The sequence below is a fragment of the Chelonia mydas genome, chromosome 9 (genome assembly GCF_015237465.2).
Source record: "Chelonia mydas isolate rCheMyd1 chromosome 9, rCheMyd1.pri.v2, whole genome shotgun sequence".
Lineage (NCBI taxonomy): Eukaryota > Metazoa > Chordata > Testudines > Cheloniidae > Chelonia > Chelonia mydas.
In genome coordinates, this window is record NC_057855.1 from 14,872,217 (window position 1) to 14,892,274 (window position 20,058).

General features: G+C 40.0%; 1 protein-coding gene across 1 annotated transcript in view; it reads left to right on the forward strand.

Moving 5' to 3' along the window:
- The window catches only part of SPATA16 (spermatogenesis associated 16), a 110,177-nt gene that overhangs the window by 77,540 nt on the left and 12,579 nt on the right, over positions 1-20,058 (forward strand). Inside the window, exons 8-9 of the mRNA XM_007056999.3 lie at positions 6,377-6,541; positions 12,746-12,826. Coding sequence (XP_007057061.2) covers positions 6,377-6,541; positions 12,746-12,826 — 246 coding nt within the window. The remainder of the gene's footprint in view (positions 1-6,376; positions 6,542-12,745; positions 12,827-20,058) is intronic.

The window sequence follows — 20,058 nt, forward strand, 5'->3', positions numbered from 1 at the left end:
GGAACTCAAATATAAAATTACAGAATTACTAACTATAGTATGTAACCTATTGCTTAAATCAGCCTCTGTACCAGATGACTGGAGGGTAGCTAATTTGAAGTCAATTTTTAAAAAAGGCTCCAGATGTGATCCTGGCAATTACAGGCCAGTAAGCCTAACTTCAGTACCAGGGAAATATGTTTCTCCATTTCTAGTCTATCCTGGAAATGAATTTGTGGAAACGAGGCTAGATGGTCTCAACAGAAAAGTTTCACGTTTGAGGTCTTGGTATAGGGGATGCAAGAGAAAAGATGCACTCAACCAATGTAAGTGGTTTGAGCATTGGCCTGCTAAACCCAGGGTTGTGAGTTCAATCCTTGAGGGGGCCATTTAGGGATCTGGGGCAAAAATTGGGGATTGGTCCTGCTTTGAGCAGGGGGTTGGACTAGATGACCTCCTGAGGTCCCTTCCAACCCTGATATTCTATGATTCCATGATTCTAAGAGACAGGATCAGTAGAAAATGTGGTAGGGTTATTGAGTTTATGAGCCAGATACTCAGCTGGTGTGAATTGGCATAGCTCCATAGACTTCAATAGAGCAATGCCAATTTACAACAGCTATGGATCTAGCCCTGTGATTTTAAAATGACTGTTCTTGCTGAGATGGATACCAGCTGAGGAACCCCAAAATAGATGTGGTGATCTCCTGCCCCTATTGAAATCAGGGGCAAAACTTCAATTCACTTCAGCAAGACCAGGATTTCACCCATGAAGTTTTGATCAGATCTTCCTGAATGCAAGTTAACTTTACAAGAAGCAGAATTTTAAGTGGACTTAGTAAGACATATTCATATAGATTCTAAACCAGCAGCCACTTTAGCAGGAGGTCATAAGTAGGGGCTTTGCTAGAAGAGAGAAAAACCTGACACAAAACTAATTATCATTGATTTAGAACCAGCAGCTGCCAATCTTGCACAAAAATATAAAGATGCAGGCATATATTATTGTGGGAGGGACTGTTTTCCTTCCCTTCAGTCTTCTTAATGCAGAATGATCCTGACAACGTAGCACCCCTGACCAAAAAATCAGATTACAAAGCAAGCTAGACCTAACAGTACAGAGCAAGGTCTATTCTGCTAGCCCTGATTAAAGCCTCATTCGAGGCAATGCAAAAACTGGACACTTCAGTTTTCTTGAAACTTCCAAGTTTTTCTTGAAGCCTGTTATTTATTTCTCACAAGCCATATACAATGTAGTCCCAAGAAGAATATATTTTCTAGACCACTCCACTTCAATTACTGATGTTAGTTGCACAAGCTTCTCATGAGTTAAAAGAAAACAAGGTCATTTATGGGGGGGAAACAAAAACAAAAAAGCTGTGCTTAAATTGAAAAGCCAGAGCTACCCAAAATGCAACCCAAAATTCTTCTGCAACCCAAAATTCTGTGCAACACAAAATTCTTCTCCTAGTCATTTTAATAATATTCCTTGGTGGAAGCATCTTAGTGCTAAAGCAGAGCTAATTAAACAATAGCAGCTGTCCTAAATATAAATCAATTCCACGACTTCAGACGTGCAGCACAGTAACTTGGAGGTAATTATACAATTCATTCAAGCTTTGCTGTTCGTAAGTCATGGAGTTAATGATAAATATACGCCGAACATACATTGTGCTCCCAGTTGTGATACTCTTACTTTAATTAAATAGTAGTACCTTGCTACCCACAGGGCCCTACTAAAATCACTGAGACTGTTTGCATAGTCAAGTAAGACGGAGAATGAATAAGGAAGGATACCACACTCTAGTAGTAACTTCATCTGATGGTAAAAATTCTTTAAATCTAATCTTCCAGACATTTACACCAGGCTCACCTCTTTGGTATCTAAGTGTCTCCCACTTCCTGCTCCCGTGGAAGTCTGTCTTACTGAGCCAATGGGAGCAGAAGCAGACTTTTACTCTAGGGCCAGATTATGAAGCCCTTGGTAAGCAAGTACTCAACTAAATAGTCCCATGGGCCAGACTCCGCTACTCTTGTCTGTGTTGAGTAGAACTTTGCTCCTGGAGCCGTCCCATATGTATGGGACAGGGTGCTACATAACATGACCAAAGGGGGCCCTTAGGTATATAATCCCCGTAATGGGTTCCACAGCAAGACATACAGAAATAAAACACACTTAGGGAACAAATTGCTTTGCTGTCTGTTTTCAGTTCTGTAACAGTGTTTATTATAAGCAGATTCCAGGGTATGTTATCTCGAGAATCCTGAGGGCATTGAAGAACTGTGATGACAGATTTCCAGGCTGTTCCAGCTCACCATTGGGCTTGTTCGCAAGGCACAGCATCATTCACATGCTAAGCTGATAAAATGGAGATACCATAAAAATGAGGGACAACAGCTGTAGGGGACTTGATTGCAGAAGTTTGCAAAATTCTGTTCCTCAAGGCTGGATGGTTAGACACACCACTTGCATTTGATGTCAGAGTTCCAGCTTTAAATCTAAGATGAACAATCACTTAGTTTCTCTTATTCTCTAGGACTCCACAAGCAAACTTTCTTAATGAATAGAGGGGACACAGATATTAGTTCTTAAATAGTATCTAGAAAAACAAGAGGGGAAATACCATCTCTCTGATTTATCTCAGTGTCATGTGGGACCAGTAATATGCAACCTGAAAAGTTCTTAAGGACACTTAAGGTGCCCTGTATGTTACAAGCTCTCCAGCTTCTTTTGCAATAAGACAACAGTCTTGCTTTGCTTTAGGTTTTGTGCTTCAGAGGCCCCTCTCACTGCCCAGTAATTGTGTCAAGCAAACTCCACCTGGAGTAGACTGGTTTGCTGTTGGTTTGGTCTTCTCCATTAGCAATGACCTTTCAAGGATTTACAGAGGGATCCCAGAGCTGGTGTTTAGCTCACGAAAGCTTATGCTCAAATAAATTGGTTAGTCTCTAAGGTGCCACAAGTACTCCTTTTCTTTTTGCGAATACAGACTAACACGGCTGCTACTCTGAAACACATCCTTAGATGTTCCTGTCCCCCAAGCAGATCCCCCAAGATTCCACTACTTTTTCTGTGGACTGGCAAACCTCACCTGTCTAAATTCAGGGGGAACTCTTGTGAGATTTCTCTTTTAGCTGCGGGTTTTCTTTGGGGCGGGGGCAATCTGGCCAAGGAGTAACTTTGGCCCTTCACTTCAATCAGACGATACATGTGAGTGAGGGCTGCAGGATAAGGCCCAACAATTGTTAATTTTACTTTTCATTTATTCTTTGTGAGACCTGGATGATGTATGTCTGTGCGCATCTGGAAGGAAAAGCATTGTGATTTGTCTGCCAATTAATGTTTTAGTCCCATATTGCATTCCTATTGAAGACAGATTTTCAACCTTTCTGATGAATTTGTTGGTTACATCACAGTCCTATTTCTTAGACATTTAACTCTTCCCCCTATTAAATAGGCCAATTCTTTCCCCCCTAAAGCCTCCATTTAAGATTGCTATTTACTTAACCTTCATTGTACCTGTAGAGGCAGTTTCAGCTTCATCCGTGGCCACTTTATTATATTTTTACTGCAGCTTAGTAGCCTCTTGAACTCCACTCTAGTTCATGTAATTCTCATCATGTGGTTCATATCCCTGTGAACTCTGTTTCGTGCCAGAAGCGGTTATTTACGCTCTCTTTCTTCATTTTTCATTGTCACTGAAACACAACCCCTGACAATGTTCAACCTGTTATAATTCCTTTCAAAATATCCTGCTGTCTGCTATTTATTTATTTACTTCTGGCCTACTGTAAATGTCAATAACATCGCTAGGGCCATAAAGCACGAGCTGGCTCAGGCACCAAATCTGTTTTCTTTAGCTCCATGATGTGTTCCCCTATTTTTCTGGCAAATCAAGATGACAAAGAGGGGTTTCCTTTCCTCCCCCCACCCTTCTTTCCTTTTATAAAAATTGGAGAAGCATGCTTCCTCCTCCCCCCCACCCCAAGACAGCATGATTCAGCCAAATGAAGAAGCATTTTTAACCTCTTCCTCAGCTGATGAGTCAATACACTCATTTCTTATCATTTATATGGGGGTGGGAGATTAGAAGTCCAGAAAACAGCTTTCTGCTGCAACCAAAAATGTTATTTGACTTGTTTTCAATTGTTACATGTTGATAAATTCTCTCTCTCATTCTCATTAATTAATGGCTCTTCTTTATTTGAATGAATATATATCTATATTGCTGCAATGATACAAACCTTTTCCTTGACTTTGCATTCTAATTATTCTAATTCATATCTTGGGGACATGGAAAACCTGTAGAATAGGGCTTTTCTCACTGCAAAAATGACGACGGGGCTGAGGGATGGAATCTCCCCTACCTCCCATAAGAATCTGATCTAAAGTTCATTGAAGCCAATGGGACTTAAGCACCTTCCTGAAGTTAAGCAGATGCTTAAGTGGTTTGCTGAATAGGGATGGACTTCAGTACATGCTTAAATGTTTTGCTAAGCTGGAGCCTAAATGACCATGCTATCTGTGCATGGGAAGGAGTAATAAACATGGCTTGCTACATCCCCTATACAGGGATTTGGTTCAGTGAGCCCACGTAATGGATGCACCCACAGGGTGTACACCTGTTTCCGCTACAGTCCTTCTATCTACCAGGGGCTGTGTTGACCTGCTGGGGTTACCTTTTTTGTGGTGCATAGAGGACAGCATCGTTTCTCTTGCATAGGATCTCCGGTGGTTTCTTCTATAGCGCTGTCATTTTATGAGTAAGAGTTAAGGAAATGACTTCCCTGGAGAGATGGAGGGATTATTTACTTGTACTTATATAACTTCCCATCTTTCTTTTATGGGTAGGCTTGAAGACCCTGATTTCTAACTGGGATGCCATTCCTTCCCCCATAGGAGAGGTCCAAAATTATGGGCAAAATTAATTACATCCACAATTGCTCACTTTTAGGAGCCTAGTTATTAGAACTGGTCAAAAATGGGGAAAAAAAAACATTGAAAATTTCAAAGTTGTTTCCATTTCACAGATTTTGAAAAGGGACCCTTTTTTATTTTTTTCAAAAACTTTTGTGAAATTTTGTAAGAACATTTTTATCAAAAACTGTAACAAAATCATTATCAGGATTCTTATCAAAATCTTTCATTTACTGAAAATACAAGTTTTTGATAACAATTGCAATAACCGTTTGATGACTTCTTTAATTAAAATGTCAATTAAAAAATATCTCAAACTTTTGTGAAAAACCAAGAGTTAAAAGTCAAGATTTTTGCCAAAGAAACCTCATTTCATTCAAAAAATATCAACCAACCCATTAACTGATTGGACCCATAAATCACAAAGCTAGTTATCTAGGTGGATGCAACCGCACTTGCTGTTTTGCAACTATATGTGATTGTGGGAACAAAGATCTGCCAAAACTATTAGAAGCTGTCTTGAAAATCTAGTCCAACATTTTGAATTTCAGGCTCTTAAATAAGTGGGCTGATTTTCAGGGATGCTGAGCGCACACAGCTCCCGCTGAACTTGTATATCTTTCTAATCACTAATAATTTGCTTTCGTAACACCTGTTAAGGAGTTTTCAATGAGAGAGCTGTGTACCCTTCAAAAAAGAGGGTAATGAAGATATTAGCTCCCCTTTCTCCTGTCCCACCTTCCTCAAGAAAATACGTGAATATGCTCTAAAGATCTGATTTTCAAACAAATATTAGGCATGTGGGGTGATTTTCAAAAGAACTGAAGTAGATTAGGTGCCGTGAGAGTTAGGCACCTTTTGAAAATCCCACTAGGCACCTATGTAGATCTTTAGGCACTTTTTAAGACCCTAATTCTGCAACTCCTTGGGGATGTGCTTAAATATAAGCACATGACTAGGCTCCTCATGTGCTGAAAGGTAGCCCTTGCCTAAGTACCTGCAGGATCAGACTCCGATTCTGCAGCTTTTTGGTGTTTAAGATCAGGTTTGAAAGCTGTGGATTTTCTTTGCCTGTGAACATGTGATAGATTTATGCATTACATGGTTTCCTCAACCTCTTCGCTGAAACATGAAAAGCATAAAAGCCAAACCATATTTTAACAAAGAGGATTATGGAAAAGCCTTTTCTAAGTGATGACAATAAAAATTACATTAATGTCGGATATCTGCAGTCTCCCCCTTCCTATCTGTTTTAAGCCATGTATTTATTTTTCTATTACTACTAGAGAGATTGTGTAAAGGATGAATTTTTTCTATGTAAGATTTTAGAAAGCATTATCTTAAAGGTGCTGTACACCTCTTTGGTTACACTATTGCCAGCGTGAATATACATGATGATAAGCCCTGACATAAGTCTCAAGAGAGAAGTAGATTTTCTGTGGCTCTCTTCTAACCCATTTGCTTTTGCTGAGAGGATAGGAGAGTTTCTCTGCATGTTCAGGTGTGATAGAGAAGTTGCAGTATGCCAGCCTCCTCAGTCGGTTGCAGCGAGTCAAGGAACAGTCTCAAGTGATTAATCAAGCGATGGCTGAGCTAGCAACCATTCCCTATCTACAGGACATCAGTCAGCAGGATGCTGAATTGGTAAGTATTTATTTTTAATCCTTGTTTTGGCTTTTGTAGCCAGGGGGGAAAAAACATTGCAGTGCTATTTGTAGTGGAAGTCAATTTTTAATGTGCAGAGAACTTGGAATAGTTTGAAAACCTCACTGCAGAGGAGGAGCTAAGCACCTGCAAGAATAACTTCTCTGCAACCCGTCTGAATCATTTACACTTGCGTTTTTAAAATGTTTTCCCTTCCTCTCATCCTCAGAAAATAATCTTAGAAAATGCAGTTATTTAGATTGTGATGTATTTAAAACATCTGGCACTGTGGCTGAATGAAACAAAAGAGGCAGAATGGTCGAGTGGTTAGAGCACCAGAGTGGGATTCAAAAGTTTTCTATTCCTGGCGCTGTCACAGAATTGCTGTGTGACTTTGGGCAAGTCACTTTTGCTCTTCTGTGCTTCAGTTTCTTTGTGTGCAAAATGAGGATATTAACACTCAGAGGGGTGTTGTGAAGCTGAATTCATTAACGTTTTTAACCGACTTCGATCTCCATAAATGGCAAGTGTTATAGAAGTGCAAGCGTTGTCAGTATCGTATAGGATAAAGGTTGTTTTATTAAGCCACCTGCATGTGTTAAATATTTAAGGCCTCTTATTCAAGCAAAACAAATCTCTCTCATGATTTGCCTGAATGAGGATTACATGATCCTCACTCCCTCCATTTATTTGGTCAGACTTTGATGATCCAAATCCTGGTTTACCGAAGCTCTTGGATTTCCTAAAGCCAATCCCCGAGGTTTGACTGCAGTCCTGCAAAGCTCCTAAGCTCTGCAGCACGGAAGCTTCTCAGAGTAGCTTGCCGTAGAGAAGCTGACCAAGTGCCTATGGCTGAGGGAGGTAGTCGCTGGATTTTGAAGACTGTGCTCAAGATAAGGGGAAACCACATTACAGAGCAAATAGTTTATTAAAAGTCACCATCTTTTTGGCAAGGGTTTTCTGGTATTAGAACCCTATGTCCCCATGTTGTAAGGCTGACTAGAGGAATATCTTGAGTTACTGATACATTTGTCAGCACAGACTTTCTCCAGGGTACTATATTTTTTATTATATCACAGCTAAGAAAAATACTGTTAAAATGTTGCCTAAATCTACTTACAACAGCTTTTCCCCAGCTGCAACCTTGACCTTCCTGGGAACTTTTTTTGAAGCTAAGTTCCAGGAAGCCTCAGGAAAACAAGGACAAGGAAAAACTATTCTTTTCTTTTTTGCTTAGGACTTGGCAGAACCAGAGCCCATTACTGAATATTCAATCATGAATGTTAAACATTCAATAGGAAATTCCTTGTTTGCCAAGCTCGAAGTACAGATGATTTAAAAGGAGTGAAAAATTAACAAGCTGTCCTGTCCACAATATTAAAATGTACTTATGATTTTCTTCATTTCCCAGTGGTTCTTTGCCCTCTCATCTTCTCCAGGACTCTGTCTGACTGCATTTTTTAAACTGTTTACATTAAAGGAGACGCAAATTCCTTAGGGCTGGAATGTTATAGCAAAGTTTGGGTATCTCTAAGTTAGGGCACAATTCTGCAGTTACTCCTGCTGAGTCTCCCAGTTATTTCAGTGGGAAGTTACCTGGGAGAGTCTGTACATGCAGGAGTAACTGTTTGCAGAATTGGGCTCTCAGAGCCTGATACAGTATCCATTCAAGTTAATAGGAAAATTCCCACTGATTTCAGTGGGCACTGGATAGCAGCCTTAATGAGTGCACACTCTGTGGTGGTTTTGCTTAGTCCTTAATTCCCATTTATAGCTGTATGATTAGATTGTTGATATCTTTCCATCAAGAATATAATAGGCCAGATCCTGTTCTCATTTGCACCTATGTAAGTGAGTGGAGATACTCTAGATTTACACTGGTGCAAATGAAATTAGACTTCAGCCCATGTAAGGCTAGTTTCAGATTTACTCGTAGGAAAATGCTAAACCTGCCATATGTTTATTATTATGTACAGTTTAAGCAGTAAAAAGAAAAAAACCCTCTAGAATTACAGCAGTATGCCATTTCCACTGATACAGCAAAGGGCCTCCGGAGGCATTTCAGATATAAACTCCTTTCTGTAACTACTAAACCATATAAATTCACAGAGTCCTAAAATATGGCAGAGAGAACCGCAGCTCAGGATTTTTTAAATTACTGTTAATTCATAAAATCTGTTGGGGCAGAGGAGACTTCAGTTAATTTGAGCTGTCAATGCAAACAACAATCAATAAAGACCTTCCAGAGGTTTTGTGGTTTCACATTTACATTCCCATAAATCAAAGACCAAAGCTGTCTGAAAAATGGAATTCCATTCTCATGAAAAACTTTGCTTTTTTGAAAAACTGTCCATTTTAAATGGGATAAAAGATCAAAAATATGAAATTTTTCATGAGAATGAATTTCCAGAAAACTTTTGTTTCTGGAGAACCAAAACAGAATTTTTCAGCTTCCTGACTGCCTTCCTGGAAGGCTCGTGTCAATTTCACTTTCTCCAAAAAGGCAGAAAGAGAAAGTGACAGGAGCCTTCCTGAGAGATAGCCAAGAAGCATTGTTTGAATTTTTCCTGATGGAAAATTAAAATTTTTCAGCAAAAATGAAATTTTTCTGCAGAAAACTTAAATTTTGCAAAAAGGACATTTTCTATCAGAAAACCATTCCAACAGAAAATTCCCAAACAGGTCTATCAAAGACTTTCACTCTGCTCCTGTTAAAGCCAATGGCAGAACTTGTGTTTTTTGTTTTCCACAAATACTTATGCGAAAGACTGATATTTGTTTTCTGCAAATATTTGGACCAATAAGACTCTGTCCAATGGATGCTTGTAGAAAATTAACACAAAAGGGGGGAGTGAATGTAACCAAAGCAAACTCATTTAGAGATTTACGCGCGTATTCATGGAGATGATTTTGCATTATTTCTCCAGCACTGCAGCATGGGGAAGTAATTTTAACTGAAAAAACTTGAATGTTGATACTTTTTTCCATAAAATTAGGAATTATAGAACTACTGCTCAGATTACAAAAAGAAAAGGAGTACTTGTGGCACCTTAGAGACTAACCAATTTATTTGAGCATAAGCTTTCATGAGCTACAGCTCTCTTCATCGGATGCATTCAGTGGAAAATACAGTGGAGAGATTTATATACACAGAGAACATGAAACAATGGGTGTTATCATACACTCTGTAAGGAGAGTGATCACTTAAGATGAGCTAATACCAGCAGGAGGGAAGAAAACCTTTTGTAGTGATAATCAAGGTGGGCCATTTCCAGCAGTTGACAAGAACGTCTGAGGAACAGTTGGGGGTGGGGGGGAATAAACATGGGGAAATAGTTTTACTTTGTGTAATGTCATGGCAAACCTGGTGGCTGAACTTTGTGACTTTGTCCTCACCCACAACTATTTCACATTTGGGGACAATGTATGCTTTCAATCCAGTGGCACTGCTATGGGTACCTGCATGGCCCCACAGTATGCCAACATTTTTATGGCTGACTTAGAAAAATGCTTCCTCAGCTCTCATCCCCTAATGCCCCTACTCTACTTGCGCTATATTGATGACATCTTCATCATCTGGACAAATGGAAAAGAAGCCCTTGAGGAATTATCCACCATGATTTCAACAATTTCCATCCCACCATCAACCTCAGCCTGGACCAGTCCACACAAGAGATCCACTTCCTGGACACTACGGTGCTAATAAGCGATGGTCACATAAACACCACCCGATACCAGAAACCTACTGACTGCTATTCCTACCTTCATGCCTCCAGCTTTCACCCAGATTACACCACACGATCCATTGTCTACAGCCAAGCTCTACAATACAACCGCATTTGCTCTAACCCCTCAGACAGAGACAAACACCTACAAGATCTCTGTCAAGCATTCTTACAACTACAATACCCACCTGCTGAAGTGAAGAAACAGATTGACAGAACCAGAAGAGTACCCAGAAGTCACCTACTACGGAACAGGCCCAACAAAGAAAATAACAGAACGCCACTAGCTATCACCTTCAGCCCCCAACTAAAACCTCTCCACGCATCATCAAGGATCTACAACCTATCCTGAAGGATGACCCATCACTCTCACAGATCCTGGGAGACAGGCCAGTCCTTGCTTACAGACAGTCCCCCAACCTGAAGCAAATACTCGCCAGCAACCACATACCACACAACAGAACCACTGACCCAGGAACCTATCCTTGCAACAAAGCCCATTGCCAACTGTGTCCACATATCTATTCAGGGGACACCATCATAAGGCCTAATCACATCAGCCACACTATCAGAGGCTCATTCACCTGCACATCCACCAATGTGATATATGCCATCATGTGCCAGCAATACCCCTCTGCCATGTACATTGGTCAAACTGGACAGTCTCTATGTAAAAGAATCAATGGACACAAATCAGATGTCAAGAATTATAACATTCATAAACCAGTTGGAGAACACTTCAATCTCTTTGGTCACTTGATTACAGACCTAAAAGTCGCAATATTACAACAAAAAGACTTCAGAAACAGACTCCAACGAGAGACTGCTGAATTGGAATTAATTTGCAAAGTGGATACAATTAACTTAGGCTTGAATAGAGACTGGGAGTGGATGGGTCATTACACAAAGTAAAACTATTTCCCCATGTTTATTTCCCCCCCTCCCCACTGTTCCTCAGACGTTCTTGTCAACGGCTGGAAATGGCCCACCTTGATTATCACTACAAAAGGTTTTCTTCCCTCCTCCCCCCCCACTCTCCTGTTCGTAATAGCTCATCTTAAGTGATCACTCTCCTTACAGTGTGTATGATAACACCCATTGTTTCATGTTCTCTGTGTATATAAATCTCCCCACTGTATTTTCCACTGAATGCATCCGATGAAGTGAGCTGTAGCACACGAAAGCTTATGCTCAAATAAATTGGTTAGTCTCTAAGGTGCCACAAGTACTCCTTTTCTTTTTGTGAATACAGACTAACACGGCTGCTACTCTGAAACCTGCTCAGATTACAAGTCAGCTGTCCCTTACCTTGCTCTATTGAGCCTAAACGTCAGTGCTCCTATATGTCATCAGAACACGTACTCATATTAAGGTCCTGCACTACCTAGGTACAGAAAGGTAAGTAATTGGCAATGTTCACCACCTGAATCTTCTGAATCTTAATTCTGAATTCCCTTATATATGTGTTTTTTTATACCAAACCCTTGAGGAGATTGGACGTTTATGTGACTTCCAGAGTTATAATAGGTAATGCTAACAAACTTTGGAAGAGATATTAAACCTCATGTTTCAGGCCTTAAGCTGATCACTAACTAAAGGGTTTAGGAGGAGACCTAATCGGGAGGAGGGGGCAGTTATTCCACATCTGCTTAATGTGAGGTTTCTTGCACCTTCCTCTGAAGCATCTGGTGCTGGCCACTGCTGGAGATAGAAAACAGGACTGGATGAAGTAGGGGTCTGATCCAGTCTGGCAATTCCTATATTATTATGCTATTTAAATGTGGCTGAAAATGTATTTCTGAAAATGTTTGAGAGGAGGACCCCAAATGAGGCAATGCTATAACCACACTGAATTTTGGGCCTCGCCTCTAGCACTGAATACTGGTTATCAAGCATTTATCAATACATACTTCTTATAGTTTACAATAGAAATAGTCTGCCTTGTTCTTTATGCTCTGTTATGCTGAATGATGGGAAGGCTCTGTCAAAGAAAATGATAGTAAAAAAGGTAAATGAGCTACATGCTTTGAGATACAGTAAAAACATCTCAGCTTTAGCATTGTCCTCTAGTGGTGTCACATGCTGTCTTAAATTATGATACATTAGCCTTGGAAGAAAACACACACAAAAATTCTTGTAATACATAGAATATCTTGGAGAACTAAATAATGAAATATGGAAGCTTTGTTCTGTACAACCCAAAAGTGGCTCTAAAAATATAAACATTTACTGCATTAAAATCTATAGTCTTAAGTACAAATTTTCCAGTGGAATTTTCCCCATTGTTTAGTATTTTATATCCACAATAATACAGGGTAATGCTTGAAGCAAAGATGAGGTGGTGGTGCTCATTGTGTGAAAGATGAGTAATAAAATCATCAGTGTACAAATGAATTTTTAATTAGGTTTTAATCTGTGTATTTAGAGAAGTTATTTCTGTGTGAATTCCACACTGATAATTTTTATCTTGGTGCCACAGCTGCAGTCGCTAATGGCAGATGCCATGGACACCCTTGAAGGAAGAAGTGATACAGAACGTGTGTGGAATAAAATTCAGAAGGTAAAACTTGCAGCTGAAGACAGCAGAATGCTCTGCTTCTCAGGGAGTGAATGGCCTCTTGGCTCTCATTTGTTCCAATGGTGAAAACGAAAGTTGGTGCTATTGTGAGCCACACCCTTTGTCTTGGCGCTTGTTAGTGCACAGACGGTTAGCCCCAAATAAGTATTTGTTTTTGACTTAATACTCTCATATTTGATAGCGTTAACAGTTTCACATGGTCATTGGCTGGGGAAACAGTTTGAATCGCTTCGTTTTGATGATTAGTATACTTACCTTCATTCTCCCCCATTTGGGGTATTGTTTTAACTGTTTTTCAATACAAGTAAAATTCAGCACAGATCAGAGAACACACACAAGACTCTGTGCGCTATTTACACCTCACGTAAACCCCACTGAAAAGCTTAAGTGAGGCTTAGGTGGTGTGAGGCTTACCAGGTGTGTAGTGCCTTTCTTGGGACCTCTGCATTTGGTCAATATCACCCTTAAGGGACGTAAGAAGGGCTTAAATGGTACCTAGACTCTTGTGCTGACTGTCAGCACTGGGATGAATTTGATTCGATGTAATAAATAGTGGCCTGCCTGTGAAGAAATAAGGATATCGTATATTGACACAAAGCCTTTCACCCCAAAGCACTTTACAATTGTGCACATACGGCACTGGTTAAATACAGCCACCTCTGAGACAGGGGATGACAGCACAGGCAAGAGGAAATTTTGCTCGAGGTTCAGAGCATTGCTCTGTTACAGATTGTCATGGGATCTTCAGTGTCCCAGCTGGACAGATGGGACTTCAGTTTTAAAGATCCCATATAAATACACCATGCATAGCAAATGGCATCTCTCTTGGAAAAACGAAGGGCAGATGACTTGAATTTGAATCCTGCCAGGACCTGAACTTGTGGTTCCAGGGAGCTGAGAAGCTAGATTCAGGTCTCAGTCACATCACTGCAAACTCTAACCCTAAATCCATTGACTCATGGTAACTCAGTAGCATGTACTCCAGAGTTACACAGGAGTAACTGAGACAAGAACATGTCCCTCATTATTTCAGAATATTAATGTGCTTCTACATCTATGCGAAGAATGCAGAGGAATTTGGGCACTGAGCGTTCCATGCTCTCTCAAACCAGCAGAGCGATAGTGGTTTGTGATATCACCAGAATCCTCCGATAGCCTTCATTCCATTTGTTTATTTCCTTATATTCCAGTGATCTGGGTTTGTTTTTGAAATTTCAAAACTTTTAAACAAACAAAAATATTTCTAACTAACCAAATATGACAGAGATATTCAAAACTGTTCAAATAGATGCTGCCAGAGGAACGTAGAGGGATTTAGTCACTTTCAGAATCAGTGATTACAACTGAAGCCAACTGAGTTAAAATTCCCAGAATATGTTGTGTCTGAATGCAGTTTTAACAAGAAATAATTCATTGTCTAGATGTCAGATCAGTGGCTTATGATGACTTTTTCAAAGTTCAGGATTGTTGCAAAAGGCAATCATTGGGGTTTTTTCAAATATTTTTCAAAAATACCTAGAGTAATAAGGAGATGTCTTTTTGTCATATTTTATTAGAAATATGAAGAGATTAAATAAATGCTATAATGTTCACAAAATTTCTGCTCTGCAATTGGTATATCTTCTGATTATCTCACATCTGCCCACAGATCCCATGAGATGAGATTTTTAATGCTTATAATATTTCCTTCAGAAATAATAACTAGACATTGATATAAAATTTAAAAAGAAATACAAACAGCTAGTTGAATGATAACAAAGATCCAACTGCCTTATGCCTCATTTACAATTACCCCTCCTCCTTAGTTAAAAGGGTCACTTTCTAGCCTCAGATACAACTCCCATGGACAGCAGTGTGAGAGGTGTGCTCATTTCTGCTAACAGAATTTGGTGCTTTGAGGTTATCTCTTCATATAATTAGGTGTCTCCCAAAGAGTTACAATTTGAGCCATAGGAGGGCAGAATGGTTCTGTCCTAGGTATACAGAACTCCAAATCTGTGTTAAACAAATATTATGTTTGCAACATCAAGCATTCAAAGGTAGGAAATACCAAAAATAAGGTTGATTGGGCAACTTTATTATTAGTATTATGACACTGTCTTTAATTACATGATCACACACACACTGGCACCCAGTCCCAGTCCTGCCCCCAGGCTCTTCATCCCAATCTACTCCCTCTGACCCCTCTCCCTTCCACCCTCACTCCCTCCCTGCCCCATTGGTCCAGCTCTTCTCTGTGCAGTCATTTGTCTTTCTCCTCTTTTTCCATGCTGCCAGCATGCCACCAGAGGGACCACTGAGCGCATAGGAGGAACGGTCTCCCCCCACTCTTGATTTTGGTGCCCAGTGTGACCATCTCAGTGACCTGTAGCAACCAGGAAAAGCAACTGCAAACAATTGCATTATATGACCATCCAATCAACATTAAGCAGTATTCAGAGTAGCAGCCATGTTAGTCTGTATTCGCAAAAAGAAAAGAAGTACTTGTGGCACCTTAGAGACTAACAAATTTATTTGAGCATAAGCTTTTGTGAGCTACAGCTCACTTCATCGGATGAAGTGAGCTGTAGCTCACAGAAGCTTATGCTCAAATAAATTTGTTAGTCTCTAAGGTGCCACAAGTACTCCTTTTCTTATTGAGCAGTATGTCTTTCATACAATAGGCAAGTGCAAGCTTCAGTTTACATAATTTTTGCTGTCCATTCTATTTCCGTTTTGTTATATCTCTCTTCTAATTGGTTTATTATCACTGATGACACACTGATCATGCATGCTGACCAGGCCTTTCATCCCTTGCTTGGTGTAGGGACTCTCATGTTTTTTCACAATGTAGGAAGTTTTTGGTAGTACATTTTGTGCGCTCATTGTGCTGATAACTTCCTCTTATCTATCAAGTCAGTACATTCCATGAACAAAACATCACCCTTTGTCCTGTACAACACTATTAACATAAGGACATATTAGCAAGGCAAACACTCATGTCAAAGACTAGGCCATAGCCAGCAAGCTTAGTGTAAGTATTACCCTGGCCTGTTCAACCTCATTCACTATACGTATCCCATGCTTATGACATTTCCAACAAGCTATGAGGGGACGGTGGGTGCTCAGTGCAGATGAGCTCTTTGGAGAATTTAGCTGCCAAAGTCTTAACAAGTCTCTACTGAGCATGTGAGAACTAAGATTTTTCAAAGGCTTATCACAGCCAAGTATTCATGAGCATGGCAAAAGGCATATCCCTGACATAAAGGGCATCTCCTGCTAAATTTCAAGTCCCTGCTCCAAAACATGGGTGCAGCAGACCTTCGCAATGAAACAATTATATGAATTTTGTTAACATGGGCAAAACTACATATTTTTTCCTAATCTAATTCTCAGAAACAGCTAAACTATTTTCACTGAAACTTTCCAGATAAATTCAGTCAGGAGCAGCCACCCAGCATAGAAAACTTCTGCCTGAATAGTTAAAGTTTGGCTAAGTTATAAGCAACTGAAAAAAAGTCTTATAGTAAAAAGTGTTAATGCTGTCTATATGTGTTTGCCCATCAGCTCTGCCTATAATACAGAGGCACCATATAAATGTATTCTAGAACAGTGACATTTGAAAAAAAATAAAGTGTAGGAGACAGTTTTTTTCAGAAATGGACACCTAAAGTAAGGAGTCTAATCCATGTTTGGGCACCTGGTTAAATAAACTGATTATCAAAAGTGTGGAGCAACCCCACAGCTCACAATGACTTCAGCAGTCTTGAAAATCAGGCCACTTATCTAGGCACCTAAATATAGACTTAAGGCCTAATTGAATGCCCACTGAAATTAATGGAAGGATTCCCAGACACTTCAATAAGCGCTGGATCATGCTTTATGTATCCTAACTTCAGACATGCATTTTTGAAAATCTTGGCCAGGGTATTTTTCTCCCTTTTATTGTAACCTTAACATGAACCAGTTCAACAGTTAAAACTGAATAGAATATTCTATGGTTGGGAATAGAGCTGTCCAAAATTCAGAAATTCCATTCTGTGGGACATTCCAACATTTCAAAATTTGTTTTTGTTCTGAATTGTAACAAAAACAAACAAAATTAGAAATTTCCCACAAAACAGAATTTTTGAAAACACTTCTTTTCCAGTCAATCAAACTGTTTCCTTTTTATATGATTGAAACATTTTGTTCTGATTTTGACTTGTATTTTATAGTCGATTATAATTTAACAGAAAATCGAATAAAGTTCTGAACAAAAGATCAAAATGTTCCATTCATATAAAGTTGAAATGTTCTGTTTTGATTTTATCAAAACACATTTTATTTGATTTTTTTCCCCTAAATAAAATGTCATTAAAATCAACATGTTCACATGGAAAGTGTCAATTTCAACGAAACAGCATTTTCTGACAGAAAAATCATTCTGTTGGGAACTTTTCAACCACCTTTAGTTAGGAATGTTAAACAGCCCTAATACATAGTTGAGGAGAAGGATTACCTCAGACGATGAAGAGCTGATGGATGGAGGTTGTACATAGAATACAGTTTGTAACCCATATATGCTAAGACTTTTTGGAGAAGTTCAAATTTCTCAAAGGGCTATAAATTGCTCAGCCATCACATGACTGATTATGTGGCTGTATTCATACAGCTGTTTATGGGTTTATGCGGTTACAAGTTAGTTAGTTGCCTTTATTGCCATTGAATTAATTTACATGTTCTGGAACAAGCAGGAGACCACAGTGGAGCTTATGCAATCAGTTATAAATGCAAAGCTCTTACAAAATCTGATATCCAGATTGCCACCACTGAAGTTTGGGTTTTTGCAATAGAAGCAGCAGTTGCATCTTACCAAAACACTCAAAATTTTCCTCTGAAGCAGCGGAATTATAGCTGTGCTCATTTTCCAGATGGTTAAAGGGTCTGCCAGAATGCCCTTTGCAAATCACTATTTTCAGGATTTTATACTTTAAGTCAACCATAAAAATTCATTCAGGCTGAAACTTGATATACAAGGACCCTCAGAACACATTTCTTTGCTTCCTGCGATAGTAGACAGGGCTTATCAAATTAGTTTCCAATTATTCTGGCCATTTTTAAACTGTGAGAGTGACAAAAACATTAGACTTTGGGGGAGGCAGATGTTTTATGGGATTCTGCTCTCATCATTGATGGCTTTGCCTTTTTTCATTAAATGTTGTGATCGAATTTATCATTCGGGTTAATTGTTATTTTAAAGTATTAAAAACAAAGAAAAAAGGGCTGAGTAATTTTACTGGTAAAAGCAAATGGCAATGTAAAGAGTCTGTCTTTCTCAGTATTAATGGGACATGAAGACTTTCACCTGTAGGTCCCTGCACAAAATTTGGCCAGCGACCCAAGTTGTTGAAATTATTGCTATCCGACAGCTGTTTGAGTTGGAGGCAATCTCAGTCCATTTCCTGGTGAACAGGTGTCCGACCACAGAATGCCCACTAATCACTGACACCCCGACTGGTATTCTCAGCAGACAGGCCAAGAAATTAGATACACAGGAGCTGAAATTCACCTCCCTTCACTCTCAACCCAAAGCCCAAGTACCTGTGATTTGTGCAGGGAAGCTAATGTTGCAAGTGGCATGTAATCATCCATGTAATCAAAGACCCACTGGACATGCTTCTGTCCAGTCCCAGCCCAGTTGTCATGGTCCCATGTGGGGCTGACATAGAGCCTAGTTCCACCACGTGTAGAAGGTATAGAGTTCTCCTGCATCCCCACTGTGCTGCCGTTCACCCCCCATGCAGTGAATCCATGGCACTGGCAGTATATGGCAGAGGACTTTCTGTGCCATATATTGCTAGATACATTTACACGGAGACCTACCCTTCCTCTAACTCATCAGGGTAATCCCTCCACGTCCTCATTCAAACACATTTACTGAGCAGTGTTGAAGAACTTGCACTGTCACTGTCTGCTCTGCGCCTATATTTAAAAATGATCTTCTATCTACATGCCAGGACCTTGTGTCAGGGTACTATATCGGATGCAGTCCCTACTCTACTGCAGGTGTTAGTGATGTCATTAAATATTGCAAGGAAACACAGACTCGTGGACTCAGGACCTTTCGGGTAATTGAAGGAGGAATTGATTTTCAGTCATTTCAATGTAAGACCAAGTGCATTAATAAAATATCTTTGACTTCCATCCCTCTTTTCTACAGTTTTAAGACATTCCCATCTTAAACTTGCCAGAGCCTACAAATCATAACTTTTGGGGTTACAACAGCAAAGTTTTGTCTTGTGTTCAAGGCACTAGGCCAGGACGGTAGCCTGATCTATGGATTATGTATTCATTATATTGATTGCTTAATACCCAGTTATCACTTTGAGGTTTGACAGGTTCTTATCCCAAGATCAGGTCCAGTATTATCAAAATTACTGTTCAGTTGGGAACGCCAATGTGCATGGTTGCAGCACTCACAATTTAGGAACCCTTCTATATTTACAATAGTTTATTAATACATTTAGCAAAGTCACAAGTAGAATAGCTAGGCAGAGAGCGGGGGGAGCAGCTGCTCCCCCACTGAGCACACGTGGTGCCTTTTTAATTTTTTGTCGCCTTTTTACATTTTTACTCACCCGGCGGAACTCCGGGTCTTCGGCGGCGGGTCCGGCACTTCAGCGGCGGGGGCCTTCACTTGCTCCGGGTCCTCGGCGGCATTTCGGCAGCGAGGGCCTTCAGTGCTGCCGAGGACCCGGAGCGCCACCCGGTGAGTACAAGCGGGTGGCACCTTTCTTTATGTCCACTCCCCCTGTTCGCTCCACCTAGCTCACTCTAACCCGCAAGGTAGATAGAGATAATACAGAGTGTATTTTTTAACAGCCATATACTCACACCTTCCCTAGCAGAACAACCTGAAATTTTAGACATTATCTTCCTCATCACCATCACCTTCCTCATCATCACCAGGGGTCATCATCCTGGCACCTCCCAAGGGCTACATCTCTCTCTCTCTCTCTTCTCCTGCTCAGAGGCTGGGAATCCAACTTTTATAATATGTTACGCTGACATCACTATGCCTAATGCATATTCGGTAGGGGTGTCTCTCCTCTTCCTTATTTGTATGTCCTCGCCCTACTAATGTTGGGGTGCCCTTCTCCTATAGGTTAGTATATTAATGAGCTCAACTTATTATCATATACCTCACCTTGTTGCCATGGCACTCTTGTGGTCAGACATCTGCAGATGTTCCT